This window comes from Plasmopara halstedii, assembly GCF_900000015.1.
Source record: "Plasmopara halstedii genome assembly, contig: Scaffold_658, whole genome shotgun sequence".
NCBI lineage: Eukaryota > Oomycota > Peronosporomycetes > Peronosporales > Peronosporaceae > Plasmopara > Plasmopara halstedii.
This window is the reverse complement of record NW_020187575.1, coordinates 874,672-890,137: the sequence shown is the minus strand read 5'-3', so window position 1 is coordinate 890,137 and position 15,466 is coordinate 874,672. Positions and strand designations below refer to the sequence as shown.

Sequence of the window (15,466 nt, the reverse complement as noted above, 5' to 3'; positions counted from 1 at the left end):
CGAATAATATTCACTCATAGCCTATTATTGGTCCCCAGTGGAATGGTGTAATGCCGGGTAAAAGATACCATATAGCTACTGTGACTAACTCGACAACCAGTAGCCCCTACGTTCTTAACTGATGCTCAAAACTACATTTAAAATTAAAACCAAAATTGCTTAATCAACAAAAGTGTTTTAGGCAAAACAAACTAAAGCAAGCTATACCATTTTGCATTGTCAATAAGAGCGCCTTATTTAGACCAGGGCCAACCTTTTGAACCAGTCCAGAATTGATCATTTGTAAATTCTTCGAGGTCTGTACTTTTGAGAACGTATACACAACATTTTTGTATCATGCATATCTAAACAATTAAACAAAATCCAGAATACATTTCTTACATCAGAGGTGCCAAGTATCGAAACTAATGATAACTATGGGACTCGATTAGTGGGACACGTGGTGTAACGGGCTAAGTTGTGTACTGTTGCGCAGATATCATGTTTGTATTGTGAATTGCGTATTGCGTACTGTATTTTTATGTGATACAATTGTACCAAGTGTATAAAGACTAAGGAGACAAAATCAAAGACGTTCTCCTGTTGTCCCTCCTGATCGCAACTAATTCGCAGTTCAGACACACTGCGAAAGGCGACCTTTTCGTAGCAACCATTACACCTGATATTCTATGCCACTCCCTGCACTTCAGTATGCCAGCTCTGCTGAGCGTACTAGCGGTAGGAGGCCGATCCCATGCACCGATTTTCACGGCTCAACATTGTCAGCTCAAAGTGCGGCCTACGCGGCCGAAGAATTATCGATGATGACGCCGAGGAGTTCGCCAATGGGAGCAGTCAACATGACATTGAAGCCCCAAACAAAAATCTATCCGCCCTCACCCAGCTATATATGGCCTAGACGCTCTCTAAGGAAGAGGTTCTGCTTACTGCGATAACCCTTCTTGCTTGAATGAATCTCGAACCCCCCGTACCCCTTTTTACCCGCGAAATTGTTTTGAAACTTCGCAGTGAAATCCACGACGATATCCAGCTCGTCGGTGACTAGCTAGACGCGGCTCATGAAATGCAGCTTTCTCTCTGCAAGCGCACAATCACGCGGACCTTTACTCAATTTATGCCGTTATTACAGTCTTAAAGTTTTTTGAGTTACTCGTTACACTTATGCGCAACTCCTAAACGCCTATACAGATTGGCTTTCCACTCATACTCGAGCAAAACGATCGCGAAGAAGTTGCTCCGTAAGCGCTTTCTTAACCCGTAGGTAGTCGCTTCTTGGCGGTATTGCGTGCACTTGATAGAGCTGCTGTTTGGGAAACGCGTATTCCTTAAGAAGGATGTAGATGGGAAACTATAAGCTGGCAAAAGTCTCGTTGAATATCATCTCAATTTGCGCCGAGTGAAGAAGTCATACCGCCTAACTGTCTCGAAGCTTTATATGCCAGCTTTGGCAAAGTAGGCATCGGCTTAATGCATCGTCGCGATATTGATTTTGTCAAACATAAACCAACGAGGACGTCAAGGTGACAACTAATCACCTCAAATTCCCCCTATTTATAGCCCCGCTCGTCTTCATTAAAATGCTGTAACAACCACGGATGCAGGATATCATTCACAGCATTGTCGGTCACCTCTTCAAGGCACCGCCGAAATCCTCGAAGGGCTCCATCGCGTGTAGATATCCCGTCAATTTCTTGGAAATTCAATCTTGCGACTTTACTTTCTTTGGAAGTGTATTAACTCCAATGTTCTTGATTATATGTATTTGGGGATCAAGAGAACGTAAAATTAAAGCTTCTTTATTTGTATAGAATAGACCGTGCTGTTGCGGTGGCCGCTGCAGCAGGTAATGTTGCCGAAATGAACCGCAAACTTCGCCCAGCTACTGACTGACAGGAACCCTTCGGGTTCACCAGGCACTGGTAACGCTACCAAATGTTTTACGTGAAAAAAGACCACCCTTCTCATCGAGTTGTTTCGGCGGAGGTCGGCTTGATTTAGTAAGTCCCTTCGGCTGTAGCGGCACGTTAATCCTCATTGAGTGTTACGGCGTCCGACACAGTGAGAGATAGCCAGATCGTACAAATCTTGCCATTCCTCATCGTAGCATGAGGCACTTCAGCGATTTAGAACCGCGTTGTGACTTTGAGGCAGCCGGTATCTCAGCTGTAGGGAACAGTGAAGACGTTACTTCGTCTCCAACAGAGCTTTGACTTGCCCGTTGAAGCAAAATCGTATCATGGCCCTCACAAGATATTGGGTGTGTTGTATTCGGCTTTAAAATTTAAGAGTACGATATAATACCTTTTTACGATGGCTGTGAGTTGTTCAATTTGCGCAGTCGCAAGTTGACTTATAATTCCCAGACACTGCATGTGAAGATATACTGATTGCACTTGATAATACTTTTCGCTTGGAGAGGAAATATGCGTGTACCGCCTGCTACTGGGATTAACGTGCTGCTTTAGTTTGTTCTAGCTCACAGCCATAGCGTTAGGCACGCTGCGCATACAACTTAATCGCGCTGAGTAATTTCGCTACGAAGTGTAGTCAAAATGGTAACAGCAAGTCGGTTTTGATCTGCAACCATTTTCCCTTCTTTCAAGTAAGTCAACGGCTCGCTGGAAGTGAGCAACACGCCGTGGAGCGAGTCACCTGATTTGAGTGTTTCTCAGAAAGCGCGAGTACACAAACGGGCAATTCCTTTACATATACTTGAACACAGCTTGCAAGGGCTCAATGGTGTTTTCCACTTCCGACTTATCGTGCCCTGCACGGCTACCGACAAATATATCAATGATAAGAAAGTTGCATAGTCACGATACCTATTTATCGCCAGAAGATTGGATGAGCTAGTGTATTAGACAGTTCATGTGGAATAATCAGCCACTTTCAGAGCATCCTGCCCGGAGCATTCATCACAAAGATACGGTTATTGCTGCCTCGAATGAGCAGTTGATAATGATCGTCAACCAGGTCGAGTGAACCCGACACAGTGCACCAGACCATGCTGTTCCCCAGCACATCAAATTTATATTCGATGTTTGCGCGATTGGATATAGTTTTTTATAGGCATGCACAATTCGCCACATGCCGTTTGCCTTTTTGAAACAGAATATCGCCGCCGAGTGTGAAGATTTTCTTCCTCTCACCAAACTCGCTTCTTGCTTTGCGCTATAGAAACTGTCGATAATGTTACATAGTTTCCTAGTAAGAGTAATGCAGTATGATGCAATCGGGAACCAAGTCAATTTTATGAAGCTCTTCCCTTTTCAAAGATTACTCATTAAGCGAAATTATCAATGCCATATCTTGATGATTGTTCAACATAGTATAGAAAGCCTCTACGAGATAGCTACTCCGGTATTCGAACTCTGTTATATGCGACTTACTTACTGATAGACTTGAAAAAACGAAATATGAGAAAAGAACCTATTCCGGTACCAATCGTACCATTTTTGTCATCTCATCACCGTGTAATTCTTACGCATATCACCACGGAATTTTTTATTTATTTTATAGGCGCTATTGCCGGAGTAGGAAATGGAGATTTACCATCCTTACAACAGCCCCGGTAACTCTATAAGAATCAAATACTTTTATATATTTACGTATTCTGAAGCTTCACAGCTCCGTTTGATGCGGCTGTCGCAGAGTAGTGCTGACTTAGCCGGAGCGTCACATCGTAAGTGGTTGAAGATGATGTTGCAGCTCCATGTCTACGTTTCATGCAGACTTCATATTTGCTCATTTGACATTATAAATGCAGATTAAACGAAATTTCAGTGTGGTGTCTCCATGCCCTTCATTGAAGTTTGAGACCCTGAAAGTAAAAGCTTGATTAACACAGTGTTGAAGGTTGACTATACGGTTCCTAGCTAATTCTCACGCCTTCTTGTCTTCAGTGTTGGTTGCTTAATAGTACATGGTTACAGAAGAGTAGGTACAGAAATAGGCTAACAGAGGTGATTACGGCGGCATAATCACGGCAACATAAGGAAGAAAGCGTCATATTATAACAACATATTTCACTTTTGTTTTTGTAATCCCAGCATATCCATCTTTTTGTTTTCATCAGCGCCCATCTCATTGAACAATGACATGGCTCAGTCATTCAATTTTAAAATTACCCTAAGACCTAGCTTTTCTTCTCGTGACTTACAGTTGCCCATCAACCTCACCAATTTTGGCACGCCAGACTGCGACTCTCATTCGTTTTTCGAAGTCTACTAGTCTGTTACAGGGGGCACCAACTGCGGCTGTTCTGAATCGTAAGAGATGCATTCTGGATGCCACGACATATAGTCGCCACCCCCGTCTCAACAGCAATTCACTTTGAAAACTGGCATTCACATTTGCTTTATTTTGGATCACCCTGAGACTGCGGCGCACTGCCTATTCCGTCATCTAAGATAGGACAACAACTACCCACGTCTGTAATATAAGCTTCTCGATTTCCAATCAACTATTGGCCCGTGGCATTCCAGCCAAACTATATCTTGAATATGTCGTATCTCGAGATCCGATCCAAGACTAGACTATTTTCCAAACCGTCGAGGTCCTAGAACTTAACTTTGAACGTAATTTCTTGGTATTTGTCACTCTCCGTCGCGAGGCTCACGCATAATAGGTCCATGTTATGCATCTTAGGTACCTCCGCGTACTATCTACAGATTTGACAGTTGCTAATTGCACGATGCTACTAAATTATTCGGGACCTTCAGGGCATGTTATATCTTCACGAAACTCGGAAAGTTGATATCGACAATCATCAAACCTGAGCTGTGACTCGCACCTCTTGCAGCAAAAATAATTTTTCGAAGGCTTTGTTTAAATAATCACGAACTCAAGAAGGAAATAGAGAGCATGTATTTCTGAGTAGGTCGCCCTGCGCCTACCGATATTTGACAATTTCCCGTTTGTACGCCCTTGCAAGGGATCCCGACCCTTCGTACATCGCAGTCGAGAAAAATAGGGGCACACAAGGTAATACGAACCATCTGCGGGTGCTACGATGCTGATCAGTATCTAAGCAATTCCTAGCTTTCTCTTTCAACACAACAGAGATCCATCCTCTGGTGCACTCATTGAGCTTTCATTTCTCACACCACGTACTGCCCTCGTGGAACAGACGCTGTTCTCTTCGTTGAACGAACCGCCCACCTCTTCCGCCTAATTTATAGAGCACTGAACACTAAAGATATCACTCAGACGCACCTCCAGTGCCTCAGCATACAGCTGACCCCCTTTCATCGTGGAGCGTCGTGCATATTAACCCGACGACCTGGAGCCGATCAAGACCTTCCACAGATTTTCAAAGCACTTCACGGTCGCTTCCACGACCAGCAATACCGCGCCCAACTTCGCGCTCAAAGAGGGGGCGCTCCTTTACCTGCTATGCGGACTATTCCTGTGTCTCTCTGGCGAAACGCTACAGATGATTAAGAGCTCTTTGAGCTATGAGTGCAGCGGCACCTAAGAACTATCCTCGCTGTCTAACTACAGTGGAGCCACAAGGAAGTGCGTCAAAGACACACGAGAGCTTATGCAAATAGGATAAGGTCTGTAAAGGCAGTACTGCGTTATTTAACGCATACTTAACGAGTGAGGTACTTTCTCCAGAACAATGGTCGCTCAGCGCAAGCGCTTTCTCACGAAGCGATAAGCTCTTTCTACCTGACGATTCGTCTGCGAATGTCGGTGGTTAACGTATCTAGTTTTGTGCTGCGCACCATGAGGAATGTTTGCCGATGCTTTGCTGTACCGGAAGCTAGGTTGGCAAAATTCTTTGTCGAGGTACATCTTGGCTGTATGATTACCGGTTACATTGTTTACTGCCAACAACGCAATGTGACATCTTACTTAGATCAACCACAAGGAGTCACATGACCGGTATTACCGGGCACATCTTCTAAGGCACGAAATATAAATTTATACTTGTAGACTATCAGCACACTGCGAAGGTGAAAGGCTGGTCGCCGCGTGCGGCGAGGGTATATCCTACTTCCACGTTTTACACGTGAGCACACGTGCCCTTACCGAGTGTTAAAAGCTGGGTCATTATTACATAACGCCCACTGAGCAATATGCTTTTTCTCCCCCAATGTGGTCAGTAGCATGCACCTCGAACAGAATTCTGTACCTGAGGTCCTTATCCTGAAACCGCACTATACGTTGGGTGTAATGTGGTTCACTAGTGTAACACAGTAAGTTTTGTGAAACGAAATAGTGATGGATACTCTCAACCGAGCGCTTTGATAAATCTACATAACAAAGTCCCTTGATTGACAACGCTTTCAGTAATACAGTACATATGACAGCTGACTTATACACTGTTCATATCACCACATCAATGCGCGACGTCATCTCCGCAATATGTGACAGCTCATTTGTCGTGACAACGCGAAAACGCGTTTACCACCACATTAACTATATGTGTTATCTGCATAAATAGCAAACAGCGAGGGCAAGTAAATGCACACTTAGCTTGACGAGGGCATAGTTTCTTGCAGGTTTCCCCTAATCGCCATCAGAGTAGTTATCCTCTACCGTTTAAACATTGTGATACTCAAATGAAAATATGCGCTCACCTATTGATATCTGCTCGGAGTATAAAAAAGCCTATGTCAAAGGATGAAGCTTTACAGACGACATAGAATGGGAAGTTTGGGTTCGTAAGTGTCAAAATCGATGCGCACATGAGGCTTGTCGATACCACTTTGAGATCACCTCTTCTGCCGCAATTTGACATATTTAAAAGAAGATTGACGAGCGGTTGCACCATGCAGGAATAGTTTGCACAATATTTATTCACGTAGTTGGCCATGCCGATCCACTTCCTTTGGTTCACTAAATACAGAGACGCTGACGAATATGCAATCGACTTCATCGTTGTGGGATACATTCGCAAACCAGATTTTTGAAGATGCAACTTTAAATTCTGTCAACGCCCAAGACACACTTGCCGGTTTTGACAAATAGCTAATTTACTAGTCTTCTCTTGAGCACTGTTCGCAAGTGTTTGATTTGGCACTCCACAACCGATTTTCCACAGATTTGTGCTTAGCCTACATGTGACCCAAACATCTTTTGTCACTAGAAGAGCGAACATCGCTCTTGCGTAAGCAGTCCGTCCTAGTGGTGTAATCAGCCATTTCCAGATCAACTTGCTCAAAAGTCTCATAACAGAGAAATGAATTTCGCTGTTGCCAATACAAATTTGATGACATTCATCATCGGATCAAGGCATTAAACGATGTTCTGCAGTAGATGGCGTCTCGTTGAAATCACGGATATATGTAACTTATCATAAGCATGCATTTTTCGCCACCTGCTGTCAACGTTTCGGACACAAAATATTGGCACTGAGCGAGGGGGGTATAAACTATCTCATCCAGTTATTTTTTTTATCACGAAAGAAGGCGTCAATGAGGTCGCACAGTTCTTAAAGTAAGCGCTACTGCCGTGTTGCACACTATTTGAATTGAATAAAATTCGTGACGAACTTCCCTTTTCGAGGCAAACACGCGTTGTGGGTTTCTTATCATGACGTTTCGATATTCATTCATAAAAGGATAAAGGGTTGCATGTCTTTCTTTGCATGCGGCTGTCCAGTCTTTATGTTCAATACTATCAAAACGGATTCGTCCATAGGGGAGATGAGCTCAGATCTTTCTCCATTACCGACCAGTGCTGAAAAGTACATTACCATTTTGGTGGGATCTTTGTATTGAAATGTCTTGCATACACAATCCTTCCAGCTTAATTAAAAGTTTATTGGAGGAGACTTACGAACCCTAGGACTGCCTAAACTACACCGTGTACGATTTTTAACTTTCTCACCGCTTACCTGTGGAGCTCCACCGTGCGAATGTGAGGCGCGTCTTGAGGTTGTGGTGACTCTGCATACCAGTAAATTATGACGAGGATAACACATCCATTTCAAATATAGGTTCTGGTTCTTTGACTTGCGCCATGCAGTCGCCTGTTGACATCACCGTCTATGGTGATGAAAGACTGTGATGCCCAGTTACGCTACCCATCACCATCGGTACACTGAGCATACTAGCTTACTAGTCGCATCAGCAATACACTGAGGGACGTTAACATATTGTCGTTCCTTACCGTCTCAACAAAGAGATCTTCTATTCTATAATCGTCTGCTTCTGTCCCATCCCGAGAATTCGGCTCACCGGCGTTTTTGCCTTCCTACCTCTTTCAAAGCAGTGAGTAATATCATTCCAAACAAGAATTTTGACAAGACATTGTCATTTTCTAAAGCTGTTTCATGTCTGCACCAAGCACTTATCTGATTTCTTAAAGAGGTAGGGTGTGATTTATTAAAGCCTCTACGAAAAAAATGTGGCACACTTGCGACAGTAATATGTCTACGATTATGTAGACCGTTGGGTGAGGTTCGGACACTATGACAGCGTAGAACATTGTCTTATCATTGATCTGGCTTCACGATATAATTTAATCCCGCGGACGGTAGGATTGATACGTCAGGACGAAGAAGGTTGCGCACGGATATCGTATCCATAGTTGACAAGTCTAATGCCTTCGCGTAGTGCCTACTGTTTTTGATAGTCGCGCGTTGTAGATAATATCACGACGCTCATGATTCAATTAGGGTTTACAGCGTTACTAAACGCCGAACGTTGATTTTGATGCCGCTTGATCCCAGAGCCATGGTCAACATGTCAGCAAGCTGGTCCACCGTCAATACGATCAAATCACCTGGTCTTCTAGTCTCATCTCTGAATGACGGTCTCTCCTTTTAGGGGCACATCCCTTCGACCACGACCGCTTTGTGGTGTAGAAGCTCCTACCATTCCCAGTCGATCGCCCTGCGCCTACAAAAATTCTACGCTACACCGCCAAGAAAATCGTTGGACGAACTTTTTGGAAGTTCAACCGTCGATATATCACAACCAAGATCAATTTTTATACAACAAATTTAACATTTGCAAACCCAGCGATGATGATCACAACAAAAAGTTCATGGAGCGTCGTCACAGAGAAGGGTCTGCCACCATTGCGGTATAGTGGGATAAATAGTTCTCTGAAACTTGCTTGTTTCAGCAAATGTACAGAAATTTCTAGTGCACACGGTACATCCGGTCTGACAGTGCTGACTTTTGCGACATATTACATACCCCCTGCTGAGACAACCGTTCCACAAAAATATTGCCCGTTAGTTTTATTTTTTGCGCGTAGACTTTTTTCCGAATCACCTCAGCCGTCACGCGCTGTTGTGCTCTAAGCGATGGCGGAATCTCAGGTCTTCTAAGCACATATTGTCAAAACAGAGTTTAGTATGTCTGTGCTACAAGGACCAGATGCTCAGCGATAGCGATCTCGAGGTGGGTGGCATTAAGATTTTCATCGACGCTTGTCGCGGTTTTTGCTTATAGTAGTCCGTTTTTTGTAGCTAGTAGGTCTTTCATGTAAGCACTTCCCGCAATTTTGGTCCTCGAACTGTCAATCCCCTCATTTCTCAGGGACCTACCGAAGACATGAACCCATGATTGGGCTAGAACGCCCCAACAAAATCGATAGCAGAAGCTATTCAAGCAACCGGTCATCTAGTTTACTCTCCTTCCAGGAGTGATATATATATATATATAGTTAAATGATAACAACTGATGCTATATACCATATCTCGTAGGATGACATTCTGTTTACTTGACGTGTGGCTAGCAACCCACGTTTAGTACGGACCCCTCCTTATACCTTGTCCCATCATCTTATTCAAAAGATTTCGTATAACAATTCTCAATCAATCAAAAGTGCTGTGCGAGATTTGTATAATTGTGCAATATTATATTTTGCATATTCGTACGAAATTATTGATTGTGTAATTGTGTGCATTAAAAATGGCCACAATAACGGTCTATATGCTAGTTGCGGTCAAAAAAAGACAGACAGCTAATAAAACGTTCGATTAGGTATTAATCTATCCGTATTGTAAGGTATGTATGTACCCATTGTATATTCTCCTCGACAACCCAGATGATGGTCGATCATAAAATATCCATTATTAAACAGTGCAATTAGACTCCGTGTAGAGGATGCTATCGATTGCATAGAGCTCTATTCGGATAGAGAAGCAGATATATTCAGGATCACTTTAAGCAGGACCTTCGCTCTTAGTATAGCAATTTTGCTATACTATAGCAGAGTAAAACTGGCAGCGTTGGTTTCCTTAGAGGCTCTTGGTTTCGCTCCTGGTAGGGCATGAATGTAACCTATGTGCGTTAGTTAACGCGGACTCAAAAAGTCAAAGATTCTTCCTCGAAATTGCATGGCAAACCCGTTGCACTACATTCAATGACAAACCATCAGCAATGCTTAACGTGAGCTGATAGCCCACAAGTGCCATGGACCTCCTCGTCGTGATTATTACCAATGCTTTGGTTCCTCTGAGTTTTTACATTTACACCAACTTCAATCACCCCCAATATCAGATTTTGAAGTAAATGTATCAGCAAATCGAGCATTAATTGCGTTTGCCACTACACTTTTAGTTTTTGTTCCCTCACTTCCGCATCAAGGAACGATGAGTTGGTTGCGCTCCAAGTTGCGTCAAGTAGCGGCGCGGGCCTCAGATGCTCTGGCACAGGCTGCAGATATGGTTGCACCCACTCTGTACGAGTCACGTGTAGATGAATTTCAGCATCGCTGGACAACTGTGGCGCGCTTCCTCGAGTCAGTGCTATCACGTGATCTGGAGCCGGCGGAGCAGCGACGTCTGCTACTCGAAAGTCATACACGAGACTCGTTGCTCAAGCTTGTGCTGCTTATCTATGAAGAAGAAAACAATTCAGATCGGTGGGAATTGGTCATGGCGCGTCCAAAGGCGGCTGCAGAAGACGCAGCTAATGTCGAGTCCCGGACGCGCTCTCGCTCACGTGCGCAGTCACAAACGCCGCTTTCTCCAGAGCGACTTGAGCACGCATCACACGAGTGCCTTGAGTATTTACTAGAAAAGCAGATCATTCCGCACTTGTGTGAGGTGGGGAGACGAGATCAGCCTTGTGGCATCATGTCGTTGGCCATGCAGTTCGTAGGAGCCTTGCTCAGTCGCGTGAGTTATCCCATTCTTCCCACGCGTGAAGTGCACGTGGCAGTAGTGGCACTTATTCAGGCGGCTGCACGCAAAGAAGTAGAGGATCCTACAGTGCGCAAATACCTCATCAGTCTACTTAATATTCTCTGGAAAAAGCTGCGTGGGGATCCTGTGCAAACAGAATTTTTTTTTTTACATGCGGATCGACTCATGATTCGTAGGACCGACATGGCGTCCAATACAAATAATAGCAGCAATCGACTTGAGTCATCAAGTGATGATCCATTTCTACATCATCACAACCACCACACGCAAAGTGAAGTACCAGAATTGATTCTCTTCACTGGACTCCTTCCACATATGTATGCAGTAGGAAAAATTGGCGAAAAGTGTCGTGAGGCTCTGGTAATTGCCGCAGCAGTACACGACAAGGCCTTGTGTCGCTTCGTTTTGCAGCTCACTCCATTCTGCCACTACGCAGTTAATGGCGTAATTTCAGCGTTTGATGCTTTACCAAAGACATTAGCATCAACATCGAAGTCATCTGTTTCCGTTAGCTCGACGGATGCTGATGCAACTATGGAACTAGACCTGAGTTTTCTTGCAGTCAGGTTGCGCTTTTGTTGCACACTTGCCATGGTGGCACGCTATGAATTAGAGGAAGTGGATGAAGTTACTGGTGATCTGCAGCATCACTCGATAGCAGATGAGCTACTGGATCAATTTAGGACTCGCTTTTTGGAAGGTCCGTTGGTTGAAGGGCTTCTACACACATCGGAGGCTGCTGCTTGTGCTGCTACTCTATATGCGCGCATCATTTTGGAAGAGCTGACAGCCTGTGGACGCGACACGCGAGCGAATCCACTCCTTCTTATTTATCTACAATTTCTACTTGAGCGCGCACCGGTTGTGAGACGATTCAATTCGTTAATAACTGAGCATGCTGCAGCTGAACCAGAAACGCCGATCGGTGAGTCTTCTGCAGCCCAGCAGTTGCCGTTTGAGTTGCTTCGCCACATGGACTCACTCTCAAGCTCCCTTTGTATCGCCACAATTGAGTTGTTCACATGTGTTTTGGAGCTTCAGGATGAGTATGCGGACAGTATTTTGCTAGGCAATATCAATAAGTGTGAGAAAAATGCTGACACTGACGGTGGTACCACTTCGGGAAAGCAACAACTCACAAGATCCATAGTACAGAGCCCAACTACGCCTGCTAATGGTGCCATTTGGTTTGCATCAAGGTTTCCTGACTCTTCAGTAGCGTCAAATGTTCATTTATGGAAGATTCGCGCTTTTGCGGGGCCTGAAGATGTTCCGGAAGACTTTCCAGCAGCAGACGACCAGGAAGACCAAGTGTTGTCACTACTTTCGTATATAGCTGACGCTGAGTATGCTGCTTGTCAACAAGGCCCTGAAGAACTCAGTGACGTCGATGATGAGACTGGTGACTCTCAAGAAGAATTAGCGGCAACTCAGACAACAGTTGTAGCACCAAGTGTCACCGATAGCTTGTCACAATCCCCTGCTACTTTTGCACCGAATGCAGCATCACCCTCGAAAGGTTCGTTCAGTCGAACTTCTGCTACTCGTCATCCAATGAAGCCATTGCGCGACGTGTATCTTAGCATCTGCTTGCCGTCTTTCTCACCAGCTGAACCGGTTGGACATCGACAACGATCACAGCCGCAAGTCTTGCAGCGATCAATTGATGAAAGCAACGACGAATGCATGCCGCTCTTTTTGCGAATTGCCCTGAATCGTGTGGAACGATTGCTGGAAAATTCCTTTCAAGAGAACGTGGCATTGTCTGGCCTCATTTATGCTCTTGCTCAAAAGCCTCTATGTTCCAATGTGATTTTTGATTTGGATGATGCTTATCCTGCTGGTCACAGTCTGCGCAGTATTCTTGAGGAAGTTTTTGCTGATGCTTTGCGTCGTTTAAATAGACTACCGAATGGCACGGCACAGCTTCAAGAAGTGCGCAAAAAACTTGTGGACGAAGACAACTTGGCTTTGCTTGACGATCACGAAGCCGAAACGCGTTTGTTTGCTGGCTACGTGCTTCTCGATGAGATTCTAAAAGAATTATGCTCGCTGCTATTTGCGCGTGAACGCGTCAAATCTCTGCCTGTAAAGCCTGAGGGGTATTATTTGGAGCCAAACCGCGCAGGATCTTTGTCACCTACCCTTGATATTCAACGAAAGCGAGCGCTTTCAAGCGAAACCCTTTTTTCTGACGAAGGTTCCCAGATTGACGCAGCTTCACCTTCTCAGCAGCGTAGTATCGGAAAGGAATTTGAGGCGATGCTAGCAGAAGCTCAGTCAAGTATGGATGACCTACTTGTTGGTCCTGAAGATGTATTAGAGGCATCTACTCTAGAAGCTGAACTAGCTACTCAAATTGTATAGAGTTGGAGTTTGACAACTAAGTAAATGATCGTGTCAAAGGATACAATTTTCGTACAAATTAAAATAGAATTCTCAAAATTGTCAAGGAAAGTAAAAATCAGTTCTGTCATTTGGAATCCTCAGGATGAACCACTGATCATCTTTCTCTGTGATAGAGCACACCCTAATGAACATGGGTGATTCAACAGATATTTCACGTTCAAATAGCAGCTAATTTTACTGTAACAGGTACGAACACTGCGCAAGATTTAGAGGTACCAAAGTGTCGGTAGGAATTGTTGACGAATCGCAGAAACTCAACAACCACTTAAGTCAAAATTCTCTATGTACAAAGTACACAGCAAGCTGTTGCACTTACTAGCAATTAGTCAATTAGACAACCGAGCAGTGAGGAAAATTAGTTTTCGTTAGGATGCGTCACAAGCAGTTTCATTTCTGCTGCTAGAACAACTTGGCAAGCTTAATATGCTCACGTCTTTAGCTTGATGTGAGGCAACAGTATTGATGACCGAAGGCCTGGAAGAGATATTCGCTAACGTGGGGGGCGTTAAACAGCTACAAAATTGTGCACGTTACCTTCAAGCCAATCATCAATAAAACACAACCACCTTCCACCGTCAGGCCAACAATGTAAAGCGTCCAGCTCACTGATCACAAGGACGAAGAGACCTCTCTCTGGGTATGAAAGGCTTAAATTTGGCCATTCTCCCGATGCAGCAACAGCGTGACATGCAAGCGGTGTCAAGTTAGAAGTCCGCGCACCAGAATACGAGAACGTAAATTTATGGGCTGTATTTAGAGGTATTTCTGGCAAGGTGATTTATAAACTTCAGATGTGGTTGGTTTCAGCACCGCCCAGCAAAGCGAACTGTGTGTACGACGGTTCATGATAGGTACGAAGCACGCGAAGGCATTGGAGCTGCCAAATACGGATACGATACCTGTGAAAACAGCGACTGAGATGTACCGATATTGTTGACATTCCTTTGAGATGAAAAAACATTGTGATGGTGTCTTGTCTTGGACCTGAATTCAAGATAAAACCCCTCATAGGTATGGCGTGGCTTGAAACCATGAACCATAGCTTAACCGAAATAAAAAAAAATCACGCTCTAATGTCCTGGTAAAGTTTTGAGATGGCATGAATCCACCGTTGCAAGAAAGCTATTGTGCATTTTACGAGGGTGCGGAGCTGCGGTAGCATGGGCAATGATCATACTGAGTGTTCTGGGCATAAGCGAAAGTTTAGGGCGGCAGTGAGCCGCATCATAAGATGAGACAAACAACACCGACCTTAAAAGTGGGCGAGGGTACGCCGTTGTCACCTTTACCAGGACGATAGTAACGACTGTGATTGTAAACTTGTGTCTGGTGTTTTTCGGTCTTCTGCGCTAGATCCTGTGAAAGTAGGCAACAGTAAGTCTTACGTAGAAGGGCCAACTCCGTAACTTATCAGATGACAAAGATGTGATGACAGTACTGCTTAATCAGCACTACCGTGTGATGCGTCCAGCATGCATAGCGGTGAAGTTCACGGGTTCGTGACGACAAAGAATTTGATTCTTGAATGGGATACCTGATGTAGTGCTATGGATATTAAGTATCGCCCCCTTTTCTTCGGCAAAGGCTCTTAACGCGCCGACGGAGTCATCACGACGAAAGTTGATACCGGAGAAGGAGGTGAGACTATCATTCGTCATCGATATTTTTCAAGACTGACAGAGCACTGAGTGCAAGAAGTAAGAAATAAGTTCCTTCGGATTCCATTCGTTTGTTTAACAAATATCACGGTATGGTGACAAGAGATACACCACGTGTGTTACTACTAGATTAGGAAGTTCGTAATTCATTTGAAATGGTTCAAGGATTGAATTATTCCATCACAAAGAAATGAACTGTGCCTGTGAACACTTTGACGTCATCCTCGCTAATTTTCGTGCAAACCACAAAGTTCGTTCAGTGAGAAGAAATTGAAATTCCTATTTG

The 15,466-nt window shown here is 44.2% G+C and overlaps 2 protein-coding genes across 2 annotated transcripts; one reads left to right on the top strand and one right to left on the bottom strand.

The window, feature by feature from the left end:
* Positions 1-8,750: 8,750 nt before the first annotated feature.
* On the bottom strand, positions 8,751-9,525 carry PHALS_13353 (uncharacterized protein; the record flags this gene model as incomplete). Its single annotated transcript, XM_024729095.1, has 3 exons — positions 8,751-8,852; positions 9,156-9,285; positions 9,509-9,525. The coding sequence occupies 3 exons, from the start codon at positions 9,523-9,525 to the stop codon at positions 8,751-8,753; spliced, it is 249 nt and encodes an 82-aa protein (XP_024579506.1).
* Positions 9,526-10,630: 1,105 nt separating this feature from the next.
* On the top strand, positions 10,631-13,480 carry PHALS_13352 (Uncharacterized conserved protein; the record flags this gene model as incomplete). Its single annotated transcript, XM_024729094.1, has 1 exon — positions 10,631-13,480. One exon carries the CDS (start codon positions 10,631-10,633, stop codon positions 13,478-13,480), a length of 2,850 nt encoding a protein of 949 aa, XP_024579505.1.
* Between the last annotated feature and the right edge of the window lie 1,986 nt (positions 13,481-15,466).